This window comes from Coregonus clupeaformis, chromosome 5, assembly GCF_020615455.1.
Source record: "Coregonus clupeaformis isolate EN_2021a chromosome 5, ASM2061545v1, whole genome shotgun sequence".
NCBI classification, from domain to species: Eukaryota; Metazoa; Chordata; class Actinopteri; order Salmoniformes; family Salmonidae; genus Coregonus; species Coregonus clupeaformis.
Genome location: NC_059196.1, coordinates 11,325,112 through 11,345,835, shown reverse-complemented (window position 1 = coordinate 11,345,835; position 20,724 = coordinate 11,325,112). Strand labels below are relative to the sequence as shown.

At 43.0% G+C, this 20,724-nt stretch overlaps 2 protein-coding genes across 3 annotated transcripts; both read left to right on the top strand.

Annotated features, from left to right (window-relative positions):
* Positions 1–2,624: 2,624 nt before the first annotated feature.
* LOC121560347 (protein phosphatase 1A) lies at positions 2,625–12,178 on the top strand. The gene is made up of 5 exons (XM_041873360.2): positions 2,625–3,453; positions 4,279–4,850; positions 10,074–10,191; positions 10,505–10,619; positions 10,760–12,178. Exons 1-5 carry the CDS (start codon positions 3,048–3,050, stop codon positions 10,842–10,844), a joined length of 1,296 nt encoding a protein of 431 aa, XP_041729294.1. The 5' UTR covers positions 2,625–3,047; the 3' UTR covers positions 10,845–12,178.
* A 408-nt stretch (positions 12,179–12,586) lies between these two features.
* si:dkey-202g17.3 (4F2 cell-surface antigen heavy chain) lies at positions 12,587–18,743 on the top strand. Of its 2 annotated transcripts, none has more exons than XM_041876996.2 (10): positions 12,587–12,898; positions 14,044–14,426; positions 16,098–16,262; positions 16,618–16,721; positions 16,823–16,900; positions 17,038–17,093; positions 17,297–17,495; positions 17,615–17,722; positions 17,829–17,897; positions 18,139–18,743. In XM_041876996.2, exons 2-10 carry the CDS (start codon positions 14,054–14,056, stop codon positions 18,538–18,540), a joined length of 1,554 nt encoding a protein of 517 aa, XP_041732930.1. In that variant the 5' UTR covers positions 12,587–12,898; positions 14,044–14,053; the 3' UTR covers positions 18,541–18,743. The 2 variants fall into 2 exon arrangements, with proteins under 2 accessions (XP_041732930.1, XP_041732929.1); XM_041876995.2 differs by lacking the exon at positions 12,587–12,898 and adding an exon at positions 12,950–13,049.
* Positions 18,744–20,724: the final 1,981 nt, after the last annotated feature.

Below are 20,724 nucleotides of genomic sequence, written 5' to 3'. Positions count from 1 at the left end.
TCCATTCAGAAAACACACATTTAATAATAATGAGGCACTTCCTGGCTGGTACAATAGACTCAGTGTACAGAACATTAGGAACACATTCCTAATATTGAGTTGCACCCCCTTCACCCTCAGAACAGCCTCAATTCATCAGGGCATGGACTACAAGGCGTTGAAAGCGTTCCACAGGGATGCTGGCCCATGTTGACTCCAAAGCTTCCCACAGTTGTGTCAAGTTGGTTGGATGTCCTTTAGGTGATGGACCATTCTTGATACACAAGGGAAACTGTTGAGCGTGAAAAACTCAGCAGTGTTGCAGTTCTTGAAACACTCAAACCAGTGCGCCTGGCACCTACTACCATACCCCGTTCAAAGGCACTTAAATATTTTGTCTTGCCCATTCACCCTCTGAATGGCACACATACACAATCCATGTCTCAAGGCTTAAAAATCATTCTTTAACCTGTCTCCTCCCCTTCATCTACACTGATTGAAGTGGATTTAACAAGTGACATCAATAAGGGATCATAGCCTTCACCTGGATTCACCTGGTCAGTCTATGTCATGGAAAGAGCAGATGTTCCAAATGTTTTGAACACAGTATATTATAATTTCAAAGAGGTTTTAGGAAATACATTCAGCAACGTAAAATGACATCTGGCCAACTACTGCAATTACTGCGTGCTCATGTAATGGGATATTAAAAACAGAATGCATTGGATTCTTCATGTTTAATGGATAAACTTACTCACACATTTTTGGTCTAAACAATTAAAGCATATGAGTTCACTCTCACTCATCTCATGGCCTGACTTGACCAACAGATCAAACTGGGTCTGAGGAGCAGGATTACATAAGCGCTGCTGGTGCGATGCTAACATACACACACATTTCTTCCTCTGTGGCTTTCTCATTCATGATTATCCACATTAATGTAGAAAGTGTTCAGAAACATCTTCTATTCTTATTTACAATAAGTGACTCCAAAATGACAATACATTATTCACCATTCAGTTCCTATTGGGCAAACTTATAATCCAAAACACAACCAAAACAAACTGTAAATGCATCCAACACGTTTGTAGAGTCACAAGCTTGATGTAGTCACGTGCTAGGAATATGGGACCAAATAATAAAGTTAGAATATTTTCATACACAAGTGAATTTGTCCACATACTGTATGTTACGAACCGCCTCGAAGCCCATAACAAAGAGGGAGACAACGCAGAGATAAAGAAATAACAAACATATTTATTAAATAAAGTAAACTATATCCAAGTAACAATGGTGTGTAATCATTAGTGTAAGTGAGTGGATGCATGCATAGATGGTGATAATGAGGGGTGTTGAGAGGTGCCAATACAAAGAAGCCCCAAAATGCCGCAACCAAAAACAACAGTGTGTCTGCGTGGAGAGTCTCTTCAATGTATGAGGGAAAGGTGTATTTATCCCCGGGACACACCCGAGCCCAGGTGTGTCCCTTTTCGCTGACGACCCTCCCGGCTCCGCCCACCGACATCCTATTAAGGAACACAAGAGCAAAGAGAAAGAATTCGGCAGACAGAGTGGGAGGGTCGTCACATGTACGAAGAAAAAAAAAAGTCGATACATGAAGTGCTTTCATTTCTAAATGGTAAAACAGATATATGAGAAATACCCTAAAATAAAAGGTGACATTTTGTACTGTCACCTCATCTGAAACATTTGATCTCAAATCCAAAACGTGGGAGTATAGAGCCAAATGTACACATTTTAGCTTCACTGTCCAAATAAATACGGAGGGGAGTGCATGTGTCGGTTACTTACTCATTCCCTTCTGTATCTGACCACCATATAGCGGGACCCACCCCCAACCTGAACCCATAACTCAACCTATTATGGGCTCTATAGATAGCTTGATCAGCTCCCAACCTTTAAATCCAGTAATCTACTAGACCACGCCAGAATGACTGCATCTAAAATAGATCAAAGGCTGCAAATACACACCAGGTAATTAGTTTAAGAGAAACAGCAGAGATGGAAGAGGAATGCCCAGGCTTATACTATAGCTAGGGGACATCTGATGATGAGGATCACACCTGCTGTTGAGTGAGGATTTCCCTCTTATGCTTCAGTTATATCAGTAATGAGGTAAACTGACTCGTATTAAACTGGCTGAACTGTTAAACTGGTTTAATCATGACACACATGGATAATAATCTGGGTCCTCCAAATCAGTCAGATGTGTCACTGATTGGCTAATCCATTCTAACGTGTGTGTGTGTTGTGTGTGAGAGTGTGTGTGGCATTGTGTTAAAGAGAAAGAGAGAAAGAGAGACAAAGAGAAAGAGAGTGGGCGCGCAAATTCAAAGGTGGACTATATTCAGTGAACCATTGCTAACAGGTCTTAAAGTGTTCTGAAAATAAACTACAAAGGTCCAGTTACAGAGAGTTGGAGAGCTCATTATATCTGTCCACTGTGCTGCTATGAAACGCTGACAGGCTCATAATCCACACTGTTCATTCGGTCATACAGTGCTAATCTAAGATCCCTCGCAGGTTGGGGATTAACTAGTAGCGCGAGAGAGAGAGAGAGAGAAAGAGAGAGAGAGAGAGAGAGAGAGAGAGCGAGAAAGAAGGGAGGGGTGATCATGCTGAGGGATAAGTCAACAGAAATAGATATAGGCCAATAGCATCACAGGGCAAACACTGGACAGGAGAGAAAGAGGGGTAGAAAGACAGAGAAGGAGATAGAGTGGACATCATACAGCCACATACACTCCACATATCACAACACATAAAGACATTGAGACAAATGCTAGGAATCCAGAAGCTACGCCAACAAGCCAGGTTTACAAAGACAAGGATGGCCACAGCGATTTCTGCCAGTATCTAGTGAAGCCCACCTAAACCCAACTCTACAGTCCAGAGTCAACTTATTGTCCACCTGCTCAGCGTGTCCAGCTAAACCCACTGCCCTGGACCTGCTGCGGGGGACACAGACTGGGAGAAGGAGGAGAGAGGGGAAGAAGAGGACCAGCACCAGGTCAGGAAAGAGACTCGAGCGGCGCTTCCGAGGAGCCATGAGGACGGCCAGGCGGGCCAGCACCGTGGAGGTGCCCTCCTTCCTCCGCCAGCTAGCCAAGGAGACAGAGAAGATGGTCACCTTCTTCTTTAAGGGGGGACAGAGAGATGGCCAGGAGGGGAACGAAGAGGACTTCAGTGATGAGGATAACGGGCCGAGTGTCTACCTGGACCGACCCATCCTGGAGAAACACGTGGCCGAGGGGAGGTCTCAGTGGGGGGTGAACTATGCAACGGCCAGCATGCAGGGCTGGAGGGCGCAGATGGAGGACGCCCACGCCTGCATGCCGGAGATGGGAGGGGAGCTGGCGGAGTGGGGCTACTATGCTGTGTTTGATGGACACGCTGGCAACACGGTGGCACAGTACTGCTCCCGCAACCTGCTGCAACACATCCTCGATACAGGTACCAAATTTGGCCGCGCACTTTGACTAACTGATTTATATAATTGTCGGCAGCCTAGTTTATTTTCACTTGAAGGGAATATGTGCAAGCATTTATTTGGGCAAGTAGGGAAGCATTTTACAACACCTATTTCCAGTGTGCATTCCACAGACATACGTAGCTACAGACATATTGTTTGATAGATCAATGAACAACGTCTTTGTCTTAGGCATGGGTGTCTTCCATTGGCAAAATGACAAGGTGCCGTTGTGCAGTAGGCTATGTGTATGCTGTATGAGGGAGAGTGTAATCTTGATCTTGAATACCAAAGACAATATCTCTCTCTGTTTTATTTATCATTCCTAAACATAAACATGGTAGCACAACATGGCTGACAGCTGTTGTTGTTGAAAACCTCTTGATCTTTGTTCTTGGCCCGAAGTATGAGATACTTAATCTGACACTTGAGCCTACAGTGTATGCTACTTAACTCAAAACAAATGTTTAATCCTAACCTACATGGCATTAATTAATAAATTAATGCCACAAGCAAGACAGACAGAAAGTGACCTCAGAGGAATACAACAACGCGATCTGAGCTCTGAGATTTGGGCTCTCGCAGGGCACCAACAGTAGGCATTTGTCCCCTGGAACCAAGCTGGTAAGGCTGGGGGTCAAATAATTGTATTGTAACTATGTGTAGTTATCCTGTAGTTGGCCACACTGTCGTTAACTTCTGCTTATCGATTTTAGGCAGCGCGACCTAATATGAATTAGAACGAAATTATGTGTATTTGTCACCTATAGGTCAGGTCTCTAACCCGCATTGATCTCTCCTGCCTCCAGGGCGTGTAAAGGCAGAGGAGCACCATGATGATGTGAAGGAGGGGATCGTCGAGGGCTTCCTGGCCATCGACAGCCACATGCACACGCTGACGCGCCAGGAATGCTGGGAGCGCAGCGGCTCCACGGCGGCCGCCGTCATGCTCTCGCCGCAGTACGTCTACTTCATCAACTGTGGCGACTCGCGGACACTCCTCTGCCGTGACGGCCAGGTCATCTTCTACACGGAGGACCACAAGCCATTCAACCCTAGGGAGAAGGAGCGAATACAGAACGCAGGCGGCTCGGTGACCCAGCATAGGGTGAACGGCTCCCTGGCTGTGTCCAGGTCCCTGGGAGACTTTGACTTTAAGGAAGTGGACTGGAGGTCCCAGACTGAGCAGCTGGTCTCCCCAGAGCCAGAGGTGTACGAGCTGGAGAGGTCCCCGCAAGACGAGTTCCTCATAGTGGCTTGTGACGGTGTGTGGGACGCCATCGGCAACGAGGAGCTGTGTGCGTTCGTCCGCAGCCGCCTGCAGGTGTGCGATGACCTGAGGGAGATCTGCAACCAGGTCATTGACCTCTGCCTCTATAAGGTCAGTGTATAAATGATCAAATCACACTACATGCAGAATCACACTGATCCTAAACCTCTGCCTCCTCTATATGGGTACGTATGCATGACCACAGTATAAACTTCAAAAGGTGTACACTCACACTCACTAATTGCCAAAGTGAGTAAATTGCAACAAGGACCATAACTGGACATTGTATGGAAAGTCAGAAGGTGCCAGGGGTGAGAGGGTTAAGAGGACTTTGGCAGTATCTTCAGGCAATGATATCATCCCCAGGTCTTGGCTGTCCTCTCCCCTCCTGGAGTCTTGGAGACTAATACCATTCTAATACTCAGTGTTCAGATCAGTCAGAGGATTTAACAGCAGGACACAGCCAGGTTGGTACAGCAAGACGGCTTACACTGCACTGCAGGGAGTCTCCTCCATAGACAATGGACATTTTCTAAATACAGTCTAAATATTGCCTTTAATTCAAGATTATTATTAATATTATTATTTTTATCATGGAGTCATACTGAGACCAGGGTCTCTTTTACAGACGAGCCCTGAATTACATAAATTACAGAAAATACACACATCAAAATGTAAATACAAAATGCAAGCAGAAAGAAAAACACAGTCATAAAAAAAAAACATTCATCAGTAATAAGGTCCTCAATCAGCTTTCTGAATTGCCCTAGAGGCACCAAAACATCAAATGTAAGAACATTTTCAAGATTTTTCCACAAATTAGGTGCAAGAAAACTAAAAGCTGATTTACCTAACTCAGTAGAGACCAAAGGAATTTCCAGAGTTAGCCATTCCTGGGACTGGGTGTGGTAACTTGTATGTCTAAAGTTTAGTAAATATGTTAGGTACAGTGGGACTTTTTGTAAAATGGCTTTATAAATGAAAAAATAGCAATGTATCAACCTAAGTGACATCAAAGAGATCCAACTTTCTGGTAGAGAATGCAGTGATGAGTACTAAAATTGTCGCCCGTAATAAAGTGCAGTGCGCTATGATAAACTGCATCTAACGGCTTTAATGAAGTGGCAGCTGCGTTCATATAGATGATGTCGCAATACTCTAGGACCAATAGGAACGTCGACTGAATAATCTGCTTTCTACTATTTAGCGAGACGCAGGACCTATTTCTATAGAAGCCCATTTCTATTCTCAGCTTCTTAACTAACTCATCAATATGCTTTTTAAAAGACATCCTTTCATCTATCCAGATGCCCAGATATTTCTAAGCAGGGACAAGATCAATATGGACACCATCCAAAGTACATATTCTTAAATCAGAGTTATTTATATGCGCTCTACACTCTTAGAAAAAAGGGTTCCAAAAATGTTATTTTTGGTTCCAGGTAGAACCCTTTTTGGTTCCGGGTAGAACTCTTTTGGGTTCCATGTAGAACTCTCAGTGTAAAAGATTCTACATGGAACTCAAAAGGGTTCTACCTGGAACCAAAAAGGTTTTTTCAAAGGGTTCTCCTATGGGGACAGCCAAATAACCCTTTTAGGTTCTAGATAGCACCTTCTAAGAGTGTAGAGAACAATATATACTTCGTTTTACCTGCGTTCAATACTAATTTCAGGTCAATAAAGTTTTTGTAATACAATGAATGCCGACTGTAGTTCAGATAGAGCCTGGTCAACCGTGGGGGCAATAGCATACAGTATCAATAGCATACAGTATCATCGGCATACAGTGCAGGTTACACTTTTTTTTTTACAGACAAGTCGATATTGTTAAATGTAAACAGTAAAAAGTACAGGACCCTGAATCGACCCCTGCAAGGCACCTTTCATAATATCCAGAAAAACTGATTTAACACCATCAGTAGATACACATTGAGTTCTATCTATCAAATGATCTTTAAACCAGTTACATGCAGCCTGGTCTAGTCCAATTGAGGAAAACCTCCGAATTAGCAGTGAGTGATCAACAGTATCGAAAGCATTTGACAGGTCAATTAATAGGACAGCATCCATACATTTAACCACATAATTTATAACTAGGGATGCAGCAGAGATAGTGCTATGGCCTGGTCTAAAACCCGACTGATGTACATTTTAGAATACATTTCAAAGATTAAAAAAAGATCTTAGCTGAGAATTAATCAAGGATTCTAATATGTTAGCTCGGCAAGAAAGTTTAGAAATAGGGCGATAATTATTTAGGTCACAAGGGTCACCACCTTTGTGAAGGGGGAGTACATGATGGCACTCAGCACTGGACAGGGTGTGTGTTGAAGGGCCTACATCATTACATACCTATGTACCAAGCATTATGTAAGCAGTTATCTTATTCAGGTCTGCTTATGTTGGTTAGGACTTACAATGGCACGTCCTGTACCTGTCCTCTAAATAGCAGGATTATGAGAGGGAGCTATAGAGAGAGGGAGAGAGGGAGAAACGGAGAGAGGGACAGAGGTGAGGGCAACACAGTGAAGGATTATGGGTGAGTGTGTATGTTAGACTGTCAGGGTCTCAGGGCCACACCAGCTGAGAGCTAGGCCTATTAACCTGGCCAAGAAGAGCCTCACTTTACCAATGGCAACAGAACAGGCTTACCTCCTTGGAGTATGTACTTAAGCTAGATGGGTTATGTTGTAGCACACAGTGAACCTAGCTTCTCAGCTCTATGACATGACATCACAATAACCAATTAGTCCCCATAGAGATCCTATTAAATTACTAGAGGGGCTATGTCATGATCCCTCAAAATTCCAGAAGTGGGTGAAAATGGCAGCCATGTTGGTCTAATAGAATTATATTCAACCTAAAATACTGTCATATAATTATAAATACAATATATGTAAACAAGACATACAGTGGCTTGAGAAAGTATTCACCCCCCTTGGCATTTTTCCTATTTTGTTGCCTTACAACCTGGAATTAAAATGGATTTTTTTGGGGGTTGTATCATTTGATTTACACAACATGCCTACCACTTTGAAGATGCAAAATAAAAAAATGTGTGAAACAATCAAGAAATAAGACAAAAAAACAGAAAACTTGAGCCTGCATAACTATTCACCACCCCAATGTCAATACTTTGTAGAGCCACCCTTTGCAGCATTTACAGCTGCAAGTCTCTTGGGGTATGTCTATATAAGCTTGGCACATCTAGCCACTGGGATTTCTGCCCATTCTTCAAGGCAAAACTGTTCCAGCTCCTTCAAGTTGGATGGGTTCCGCTGGTAGACAGCAATCTTTAAGTCATACCACAGATTCTCAATTGGATTGAGGTCTGGGCTTTGACTAGGCCATTCCAAGACATTTAAATGTTTCCCCTTAAACTACTCAAGTGTTGCTTTAGCAGTATGCTTAGGGTCATTGCCATGCTGGAAGGTGAACCTCCGTCCCAGTCTCAAATCTCTGGAAGACTGAAACAGGTTTCCCTCAAGAATTTCCCTGAATTTAGCGCCATCCATCATTCCTTCAATTCTGACCAGTTTCCCAGTCCCTGCCACCACCATGCTTCACTGTGGGGATGGTGTTCTCGGGGTGATGAGAGGTGTTGGGTTTGCGCCAGACATAGCATTTTCCTTAATGGCCAAAAAGCTCGATTTTAGTCTCATCTGACCAGAGTACCTTCTTCCATATGCTTGGGGAGTCTCCCACATGCCTTTTGGCGAACATCAAACGTGTTAGCTTATTTTTTTCTTTAAGCAATGGCTTTTTTCTGGCCACTCTTTCGTAAAGCCCAGCTCTGTGGAGTGTACAGATTAAAGTGGTTCTATGGACAGATACTCCAATCTCCACTGTGGAGCTTTGCAGCTCCTTCAGGGTTATCTTTGGTCTCTTTGTTGCCTCTCTGATTAATGCCCTCCTTCCCTGGTCCGTGAGTTTTGGTGGGCGGCCCTCTCTTGGCAGGTTTGTTGTGGTGCCATATTCTTTCCATTTTATAATAATGGATTTAATGGTGCTCCGTGAAATGTTCAAAGTTTCGAATATTATTTTATAACCCAACCCTGATCTGTACTTCTCCACAACTTTGTTCCTGACCTGTTTGGAGAGCTCCTTGGCCTTCATGGTGATGCTTGCTTGGTGGTACCCCTTGCTTAGTTGTGTTGCAGACTCTGGGGCCTTTCAGAACAGGTGTACTGTATATATACTGAGATCATGTGACAGATCATGTGACACTTAGATTGCACACAGGTGGACTTTATTTAACTAATTATGTGACTTCTGAGGGTAATTGGTTGCACCAGATCTTATTTAGGGGCTTCATAGCAAAGGGGGTGAATACATATGTACGCACCACTTTTCCGTTATTGATTTTTTTGATTTTTTTTAAACGTAATTTTTTTCATTTCACTTCACCAATTTGGACTATTTTGTGTATGTCCATTACATGAAATCCAAATAAAAATCCATTTAAATTACAGGTTGTAATGCAACAAAATAGGAAAAATGCCAAGGGGGATGAATACTTTTGCAAGGCACTGTAAATGTGTCATATTTAGTTTTCTTGGGAAGCTGTGAGTGCTATTATATGTTACAATATCAGTACTTGTTTCATTTACAACTTGTGTAAGACCTATCATCAACTGATTTGAGCCAGTGTATGGCTGGGATTGAATGGGATATTGGCATATTAATTAATGGAATCACTCATCTAAAACTGGCTGGCTAGCTAGCTAACACACATACAGTGCAGATAAATTCTTCACATCCGTTGTTTTACACAATATCTAATCACAGCACAGGCAAACCATGGCTGAACTTTGGACCATCATTACATTTTAGCCATTTATTATCCATAGCGACTTACAGGATACGTTTTATAAGATGGTTCATGTCCATTCTAGTATTCTAATTCCTAATTCTATGTCCCACTGTTCCATTGTGACCTGTTTCCAAAATTCACATTTCTGCTCTCTGTCAGTACACAATTATGACATCACAATATCCCTCCATCTGCAGTGTCATGTAAAAATCTTCCCAGCTTAGAAGATCTTTACATGACAGAGACTTCATAGTCCTGTTCTCCATTGTGATGTCATAATGACACTTATTTTCTTCTTTGTTCACATTATCATTAAGCAAGCAAAGAATATTCCTCATCATCATATTATTCCTCAAGTAAACTTCAATATCAAGTGGCAGCATTATGTCAGCTTTCTTTCATGGCATTTCATTTAGCTTTTCAATGTTTGGGGTAACAAATTACATTATTGAAATGAATCATATGCCAAGAAACAGTGTTTCTTATTAGAATTGTGCCTATATCTTTGTCGCCCCCTACAGGGTAGTTTGGACAACATGAGCATCATCATCGTGACCTTCCCTGGCGCACCCCAGGTGTCACAAGAGGCCCTACAAAAAGAGGCCGAGTTAGAGACACTCCTCGAGGCAAAAGTGGAAGGTAGGTCTTTTGATGGGCTTGAGTTGCGATGAAGCTTACATGAATAGATGTGTGTCATGACGGTGATGCACACAACATCATATGTCCAGTGTGTGTGATTGTGTGTGTGAGTGAGGGAGTGAGTGAGCAGCTCTAAACCATCTTGGCTTGGTCTCACTCACAATAGGCTTTCATATGAATATGACATCACAACAAAATGAAACTTGATAACAATAACAAGAGCTCTGAGACAATGGCAGCTTAATTCTCCCCTCTGATGACAGTGACCGATCATTACATCACTCTCTCCCTTTCTCTCTGTCTGTGTGTGTAGAGATTGTCAACTTGCTAAAGTCGCAGGACAAGGACCCTGACCTGCTGTACGTGATGAAGTTTCTGGTCTCTGAGAACATACCTGGCCTGCCACCAGGGGGAGGAGTCACCAGCAAGTAAGTCCCTCACTCACCTGACTCACCAGTCAGAGTTCAAAAAGCGACACAGAGGCCTAGATGTGTGTGAATGAATAGGAGTAATTTTTTATATTAAATGTTCATAATTTATCATAACTTGTTCTCTTTTTCCTTTGCAGAAGAGACTGTGTCATCTCTGCATATCAGAAGTTTGTAACGGCCTTCAGGTCTCTGGAACCAATGTTAGGAGACGACCAAACATAGGTCACACAATCTTGCACCATGTCTCACTAAACACATAAGTGCAAACTGGACTACAAAGTAAGTTACTGTTTTTCACTGACACATCATTGACTTGTCGCATTCCAGGACATCGGAGGATCTGAAGAGTCCAACTATTCGTATCCATGGAAATGTATTCTTCAGCCTCACGTATCCATGGCGACCATTTAGAACTGGGGCCTCCGCTTTTCAGCGGAGGAATCAGCCAATAGCTAAATATAGAACTATGGTGGGAGGGGGTTTGACCTGGGCCTGCCCTTAGCCAATCATCTCTTCTCTGTTCCTCATTTACACTGTCTATCAACAAGTCTACTGTATCATCAGAAAATATAAAATAGTTAGCATTATTCCAGTAAGGGAAGAATGACATATTCCAAAACTATTCTTTAAAATACATGACAAGTCGATATAATATTTATTAACTTTCTTACTTTACACTTTACAGTGCCTGGGTAGTTACTTTTCTTCAAGACTAGAAGCTTATGAATAAGGCTGATCATGTTTATTTAAAAGCAAATTGATATGTTTAAGCAGTGTACAACTCCATACTACAGCATCAAATTCAGTTGAAAAAACACCCCTTCAACCATTGCAGACCAGTGAAGGCTCTGATATGCATGTGTCCTGTGATGGCCTACACTAAATAATCTGCACAATCCTGTGAGGGAGCATAGGAGACATGAATAGATGTGTGTCATGACGGTGATGCACACAACATCATATGTCCAGTGTGTGTGATTGTGTGTGTGAGGGAGTGAGTGAGTGAGTGAGTGATTGAGTGAGTGAGGATAATATGGGGTGTGGGATTATTGGCACACATACTGTATCTCATAAAATGTAACCTTTAGCAGTTTAGAGCACAGGAGCTCACAGTTAGACATGATTTAGACCAGTGTGATGCGTAAAGTAGTATAGCTACAGGTAAACAGTTTTTCTGTTTGCAAAAATAAGTGTTTTGCTGTTAGCATGTTTTCTTTTCAATAGATGTCATTGTGCTGCCTTCCAAAGCTCTCTGTAGTTGTATGGTTACTTTATTCCTCCTTCGGATCATACCAAATGGATGAACATAGTTACTGTATTCCATGACAGGGGTCAGAGGTCAAAAAGAGCTAGACTAGAGATCAAACACTGCTGCAGCATGTCTGTTTGAATTCTATGAAATCCGTAGGAAATAGGATCCAAGAGGATTCGACAGCACAACACATTACCATGAGAACTTTCACATTAGTATGTCAGTGATTTGATGACTGTATGGGCAAGCTAAGGGATTTAAGCCCTTAGCTGACCCAAGGGGGCAATAAATTAATGAAATAATATTACATTCTGTGAACAATTTGTTATGTTGTTTTTGATGGAGCGGAGTGGGCTCTTACTCCTAAAATGTTTGATTACCATCCAATTACAGCCTTCAGACTGATAGATACAGCACTACAGGGTTAGACTAAGGACCAAGGGAGAAGAAGACAAGACAGTTCCATAACGAACCATTGATATCATTCCAGAACTGTCTTTTGGCCAGTTGTATGCATCTAAACCAGGGCCATCAAACTCATTCCATGGAGGGCCTAGTGTATGCAGGTTTTAGTTTTTTCCTTTCAATTAAGACCTAGACAACCAGGTGAGGGGAGTGCCTTACTAATCAGTGACCTTAATTCATCAATCAAGTACAAGGGAGGAGCAAAAACCTGCAGACACTCGGCCCTCCGAGTTTGACACGTGATCTAAACTAACAAGTAGGGAGTCCTTGCTCCAATGAAGCCCTACCAAGGCCTCAGACCCGTTGAGCACAGGTTCTCCGGAATGTGTTGTCAGGGTGTGGCAAGACTCAACACCTCCATACTAATTGCTCCAGCCAAGATTTCATTTGATAGACACAGTGGCCCTCTCACCTCCACACCCCTTAAATGTTTAGAGGCCAAAGAAACAACACAACCAACTGGATAGAACTGGTCTGCAGACAGCAGAAGAGGAGGATAAAGACTAAACGAACAGTAGGAAGACAAGAGTTCAAAGACCAGACTGTTGGCAGTTATCAGGTGCGTTATGATGCTTTTAGAGAGATCATTGCATTGGATTTAACTGATATTAGAGGAGACCGGTGCTGATTGTCACATTTTACTCTTGCGTGTATTTCTCAGCACCAGTATATTTTGCAAGCCTCTTTTCAACAGTAATGGAAAGACCAAGGTATGGTGTTGAAATGGGAACCATTTTCATCCTAATCTTATTCTAACATGGAGTTATTAGCCATCAAATACTCACAGGGATAGATGTCACACAGTCTGGTGTTGGTTGTTACAATGTCTGCTAGCAGTTTATTCCTTTTGTAACAAGAAATGAAGCGATGTAACAGTCTTAATGTCCAAGATTTTCTATAATCAATATTATAGATAACAGTTCAGCATTTTATGCCTTGCACAACATGACATTTAGCAAATTATTCACGCATGCATGTGTGGGTGTGACATGAGAGAGCCAAGGAAGAGTAGGCTATTTATTTTTATTTTTCTATAAATCTTAAATTCAAAGGTAAGCCTACATTTATTTTCTTTGTCACTGATAGGGAAATTACGTTTTGTTTGTCAGGTAGTCAGAATATTGCTTTGACCAGAAATATTTTTTTCATTTGTTTCATCTGATCAATATTGGTTAAATTAAACGTGGGTTAATCTAGCTAATGGATGGAGTTAGAATTGAAATTAACTGACAAGGTAAATGGGCTAATTTGATGATTTTAAAACGCATGGTAGGAAGATGACATGCAAGTGTGTGCACTCACCTGCCACATTAGAGATGACAGGATCACTGTCAGGGTATTCCTGGCCTCCATCCAGACAATCCGAACGGTAACAGCCTTCACCTGTCCTGTAGGCGAGTTCCCTCGGTGTGCTTTGCAGCTTCACGGGGGCTGTTAAGTAAAATATTTTATCGAAAGGGGCACAAAAATAGAAGCAAGTTTGTAGCATATTTTACGCAAGCTAAAAATAAAAAATACGTCAGTTTTGTAGATGGCGCACGTGCGTAACCCCTCCATTGAAGTCATCAAATGTTTGAAAGTGTAATGAATTGTAGCCTAGTTGTAGGCCTATCAACTATGAATTGATAGTTTCGTTTTATGTAAATAATATTGGATTATGGAATTTTTTATTTTGCAAAATATTTGTCATTGAAACTGCATTAGCCGAATTGGAATGCCATTGAACATGGATGGTGGCTATGGCAGCGTGGCAGTGGGCCCAGGGATATCGGGCAGTCTGGGTGGCTCTGAGACGGTCCCACTGCTGATCACGGACCCCGAACCAGAGACTCCGAAATGGCAGCCCATGTCCAAGGAGCAGCTGGAGCTCGAAGCGGGGGGCCCGGGGTGGAGGAAAATACGCTCCCGCTTGGTGCTGTTCTTCTGGCTGGGTTGGCTGGCCTTGCTGGGCGCCTCTATCGCCATAATAGTGCAGAGCCCACGGCCGGTCGCACCGCCGCTACTGTGGTGGCAGAGGGCGCTGTTTTACCGCCTACAGCCCATACTGCTCATGGACGCCCAGAACGAGGTGCCAGGTGGTATCGACGGTGAGTTAATAAAGGACTTAAACACCCAAGAATACAGTAGCCGCACTATATAGACTACTCTCATCACAATGTAAAGTGTGCATGCACTGGGAAAGTGGTGCCTTCAGTTCAAACATTGTATTTAATGTTTTCTAAGCACAAAACTCAGGAAAAACGACAATGCAATCTTAAACATTCATAAAAGGCATTGGGTTGAACTAAATTAATCCATGATTAGGCCTACTGATATACAAAAGTATGTGGACACAAATTAGTGGATTTGGCTATTTCAGCCACACCCATTGGTGACAGGCGTATAAACTCGAGCACACAGCCATGCAATATCCATAGACAAACATTGTCAGTAGAATGGCCTTACTGAAGAGCTCAGTGACTTTCAACATGGCACCATCATAGGATGCCAGCTTTCCAACAAGCCAGTTCATCAAATTTCTGCTCTGCTAGAGCTTCCCCAGTCAACTAAGTGCTGTTATTGTGAAGTGGAAATGTCTAGGAGCATCAACTGTTCAGCCATGAAGTGGTAGGTCACACAAGCGCACATAACTGGACCGCCGAGTGCTGAAGCGCGTAGTGTGTAAAAATTGTCTGTCCTCCGTTGCAACACTCACTACTGAGTTTCAAACTGCCTCTGTTTGTCGTGGTTCGGGCTAGGCCCCTTAGTTCCAGTTAAGGGTAATCTTAACGCTACAGCATACAATGACATTCTAGTCGATTCTGTGCTTCCAACTTTGTTGCAACAGTTTGGGGAAGGCCCTTTCCTGTTTCAGCATGACAATGCCCCCGTACAATGAGGTCCATATAGAAATGGTTTGTTGAGATCGGTGTGGAAGAACTTGACTGGCCTGCACAGAGCCCTGACCACAACCCCATCGAGGACCGTTGGGATGAATTGGAACGCCGTCTGCAAGCCAGGCCTAATCGCCCCAACATCAGTGCCCGACCTCACTAATGCTCTTGTGACTGAATGGAAGCAAGTCCCTGCAGCAATGTTCCAACATCTAGTGGAAAGCCTTCCCAGAAGAGTCGTGGCTGTTATAGCAGCAAAGGGGGGACCAACTCCATATTAATGCCCATGATTTTGGAATGAGATGTTCGACGAGCAGGTGTCCACATACTTTTGGTCATGAAGTGTGTGTGTGTAGTCTATATCTTGCATGAACTCGTTTTCATGAATTTTATGATACAGGCCTACTCTTGAAGTCCAGTCAATAACAATAGCCTAACTCTGTGATATGGGGAACTTCCTAAAAAGATGCAGCTACAACTGGAAGTAGCAGGTTAGGAGGGTGTTTTCGCTAAGCCTTTTCCTAACGTTAACCTAGTTCTCCTAACCTGTGAGCCTTTGGAAATAGTTTGGGGGTGCTGCAAAAAAAAAAAATCGCAGACCTGCTGGAAAAACGTGTTTGTCTGCACTACAGACAGCTATATTGTCCGCTAATACAGGACTACAAGCCCAGTGCACAACTTTTGTGAGGGGAAAAAAATATTTATTTATCTTTTAAATTACATTCCGATTTTTCAGGGGGTGCTGCTGCACCCTCAGTCCCCCTTCTTCCCGTGGCTATGCTGCTGCATATATTCTCCTAACCTGCTACTTCGTAGCTGTATCGAAGCGTCATGTCTGTAAAGCTAGTTTCTGAGTTGTTTTGTGGTATTCTTCTGGTTGTTCAGTGGTATGTGAGCGCCTACCTTACCTGAAGTCCCTGGGTGTGGAGGCTCTGATTCTGGAAGGGCTGTTTTACCAGGACGCGTCCCCTCTGGACCTCAAAAAGATTGATGAGCGAGTGGGTACAGTGCCTCAGATCCAACAACTGCTCATGGAGAGCCACAAAGCAGGTATGTACTCAAAACATAATTGCCCTTACCAGGGGCTCAACTTTCACTTGGGACGGGGGGGACATGCCACCCCACCACCCAGTTTTATCATTGGAATGTGATACAAAACAAGGCAACGGTGTGCTTTAGGACCATGCGGACGCCTCCGAGCGGTCGGGTAGGCTGTTTTGGAGTGTTTATCTGACTTCTAAAACCAAAGTTGCGCCCCTGGCCCTTACAACAAGTTGGCTAATGCCAGACTTCAACCGAGGCCAGCTAGCCTGTATCCTCACAAGGACATTCCCAGAGCTCTTGAAAGATGCACTTAACTTATTGTATGTTCTGATCCACTATTCACATGGTCTCCCTCCTTTAGGCATCAAAGTAGTGTTTGACTTCTGTGAGCTGGACCTGTTCGGACCCCAAGACTCAGTAGGCAACAACTCTGCTGTGCCCTCTGACCTCACTGGCTCAATACAGGTAGGCTAGGTCTTGCATGACACCATGGGTAGAATGGCTAGATCTTGGTTTCAATTGTTACATAGACTGAATGAGTTTTAATAATAGTTCTGTTTCTCCAGTATGCACTCAGATTTTGGTTGGAACAGGGTGTGGCAGGATTTGGGATCTGTGACACAGACGCTGCATATTCAGAAAAGGTTAGACTGTTGAACAATGCTCAAAATTGGTTGCCAACCAATCAAAGCCAGAACAATTTATTTCAGGTTCATACATTATAAGCACTGATGTTTAACTGAATGTTATATTATCTATTCATGTTGTCTGTTCGTTTTAGACCCTGACCGAGTGGAGAGTTCTGGTCAAGGAGTTCAGCACATCAGATGAAGAGAGGTGCTGTGGCACTGCAAACACTTTTTAATATGCATAACAAATGATACACAACTCTCATACTGTCATACCTGTGTTCATTAAAATGATATCTTTGTTTTAGATATATGTGAGGAATCTGTTAGGATTGAGGAATATGTAGTTCATGTTTTTATAGCAAAGTAGTTGCGGTTGAAGTTGAAATGAAACCTGTGTCATCTGTGCAGGATTGTAGTGGTGAAACAAACAGGAGAGTCTCTACCTGCCCTGAATACCTCTAGCACGTCAGCCAACCGCTCATTGGTGGAGCTAGTTATGATGTCACTACTGCCGCACGAGCATCACCTCCTGTCTGGACAGGAAGTGGCCATTGCTGTGGAGAGACATCTGTCGACATCCCACGGCGAAATTTGGCCCAGTTGGACGGTAATGACCCGACATTCTTTCTGTTAATTCTATCACAAAGTATAGGCTAGTGAGCATGGTGTCCAACTCCTTATTTATTGGCAAAATTACATCAATTGTGTGTGTCGTTGCGATGCCAGGTGGGCGGTGAAGCATCACCGGTGTTGCACAGAATACTCCTGGTTCTGATGATGACACTACCTGGATCACCTGTTGTCAAATACGGAGAAGAAATAGTCCATTCACCGGTAAGAGACCTCAGTCCTAGGGATGCAATACAGACCAACTGCATCTGATGTGGTCATGCTTGAGTACAGTGGAACACCATTGAATCGTTTTCTTTCTGTGGTGAAGAATGTGTCTGCAGATATGAGCTGGGAACGTGAGGCAGACAAGACCAATGGACTGAACGACTCTGTTGGAGTGAGTAGTCCAAACCTCTCCAAAACGGGCAATTTTAGTCAGTAAAATAATATCAAGTTTGTAAGTCTTCACATACCTACAGTATTACCACATCTGAGCTCAGTGGTTCTAGGCACTTTGGCAAGTGGTTTAAGGATGTTTACCACAGAAAGTCTCTCAGAATGACAGGCCTATTTTTCTTCTTCTTTGATCTGTTTCTCTGTTTATGACACCTCCTCTGTTCCTTTCTTCTTTCCTTCAGGAACAGAGGATGCTCAAACGCTCTGCCTTGGCTCTGTTCAGTTCCCTCAGTCACTCTCGCCTCAGAGAAGAATCTCTCCTTTATGGGAGCTTCACCTTCCTCCCCTTCAACACCACCTCCCTCCCCCACTACTCCTCCAACTCCACCCTGGCCCCCCCGTCAGCCCCTGTGCTAGCCTTCCTGCGCTCTTGGGGCTGTGTCCACTTCCTGGTGCTGCTCAACCTGGGGCCTGAGTCCCAAGCCCTGGACCCAGCCTGGGCTCCCAGCCTTCCCACTGCTGGGGTGTTTGTGACCAGCACAGGGATGGACCGCCTGGGCGCCACCTCCCTGGAAACACTGAGGCTCCAGCCAGAGGAGGCCATAGTCATCAAACTGTTTGAGTCTGGCAGCTACTCCTCCTAGGGCCTGTGGTCTTGGGCATTGGGCAGAGTGAGCAGGGCTATGACTGGATGCAGGGGAGGATAACTAGGCAGGAGAAGGAACTATTTAGCCGTCGATTCTGTTGCGCACACATTAAATGTGTGTCAAGAAATTGTATCAAAGAGAGAGGCTGTATCAAAATGTTATTGAAAGGTCTTAAAATAATAAATAATTGTTTAGTATCATTTGTTCTGATGACATGGTCAACTTCAGAGGGTGCCAAATATTTGGACTACAATGCAAACACTTGGCGGGAAATTTAAAGGCTATGGCTGCGTTTACACAGGCAGTTGAATTTTGATCTTTTTTCCACCAATTGGTCTTTGGACCAATAACAGCAGATCTTTTGCAGAACTGATCTGATTGGTCAAAAGACCAATAAGTGAAAAAAAAGATCAGAATTGGGCTGCCTGTGTATGAGCACAGGCATTTTACTGTATATTATCATGAGTAACAAACACATGACTCAACTGTTGATTTCAACATGTTTCAGTTGAGAAACAACAAACATTGTATGACGTATCTTGAGGTATGTAGCTGGATAATGTGGTGAAACACAGTATATTACTGAATGAACCACAATGAGTGATGGGAAGGTCACACATGTTTCTGGTTCATCCATTGTACATTACTGCATTGAGTGATATATTGGTGCCAAAAAGCAAACCATTTTGGAACCAAACAAGGTGTGTACGCGCGCACACTTCCTTCTTGCATTATTCATCCCTTCCAACTCTTGCTGTGGAGAAAAAGCTAGAAATCATTTTAGGCCAACCACACCCAATCAGCATCCAGAGGAGTGAGTGTTCAGGGTGACACATGCAACATGTCTGGGCCTGGAGAATGTATGCTGATTGCCTATTCCCATCCTGGGTGCACGTCTTGTGTAGTGCTAGGGCAAAAACCATCTGATTTAAATAATCAAAGCTTGATGTAGTCCCGTGTAGCTCAGTTGGTAGAGCATGGCGTTTGCAACGCCAGGGTTGTGGGTTTGATTCCCACGGGGAGCCAGTATGAAAATTTATGCACTAACTGTAAGTCGCTCTGGATAAGAGCGTCTGCTAAAATGACGACAACAAAAATTATGAGTTGGTTATTTGAATCAGCTGTGTAGTGCTAGGGCAACAATCCTGGTCTAGGGAATGACACTCCTCCAGTGTGTGATGTCACCCCAGAATATATGCAGTTTTCAAAACAACTGGGAATTGGGAGCGGAGGATGTCGATGAGATGAGCACCCACTGGGAAAAATTATTTTGAACGGTCATCCAATTTGGAATTCCAAGACGGAAACTCGGGCATCTTTCTAGAGCGCCATCTTTCCGACCTGATGATCACTGACATGATTTGACTTCGTTTTTTTCCGGAGTTCCCAGTTGTCTTGAAAGAACCAATAATCCTTGAATTGCATCATCGGCATAATCATCAAGGGTACATTTAAAAGCCTGCAGATTGGGTCAGAGTGATTGACGTCTTTTACTGTGTTTGGTGTGAGTTGACCAGCCACAGGGGGGTGCTATTGCATAAATCAGGGCACTGCCATAGTATTTGGGTAATTCTTCAACTATGGTACTCTTTGAGCTAGACAGTTTCAGAAAATAAAAACATTTCTACAAACCATTTTTTAGTATCAGTTGGTTTCTCAATCTGTCTGGAAACCTTCCCTGAAGTTGGCTGTGATGATTTGTATTTACTAATATATATTTTTTGCCATTTTTATCTGACAGTCCAAGAAAACGGTCATTTCCATCACATAACAAAACATGTATTTTTAAGAGAAAATAATGAAATATCTTCTGTTATAAATATATTTGATTAAATAGCACACACATATCTGTTCAAATTTGTAATTTATTATTTTTTTCAGAAATGTAACTAAAGATTTTACAATGTTTACACTAAAAAACACCTAAAACTAGGTCAATGGAACATTTCATTTTCTTATCATAGCTCAAAATCATATATTTCTCAAAGTGTATACACAAATCTTAGCCCTAACTGCACAATTATCAACACCACTGAATATAGTTGGTTTGATTGTATGTTTTTATATGTTTTACTTTAAAATATGTGTTGTGGTGGAAATGACATGGCGTGGCGGAAGAGACAGTGTGTGGCGGAAATGACAGATAGGCAACTTCCAATTAAAAACAATTTTTCTACTGCT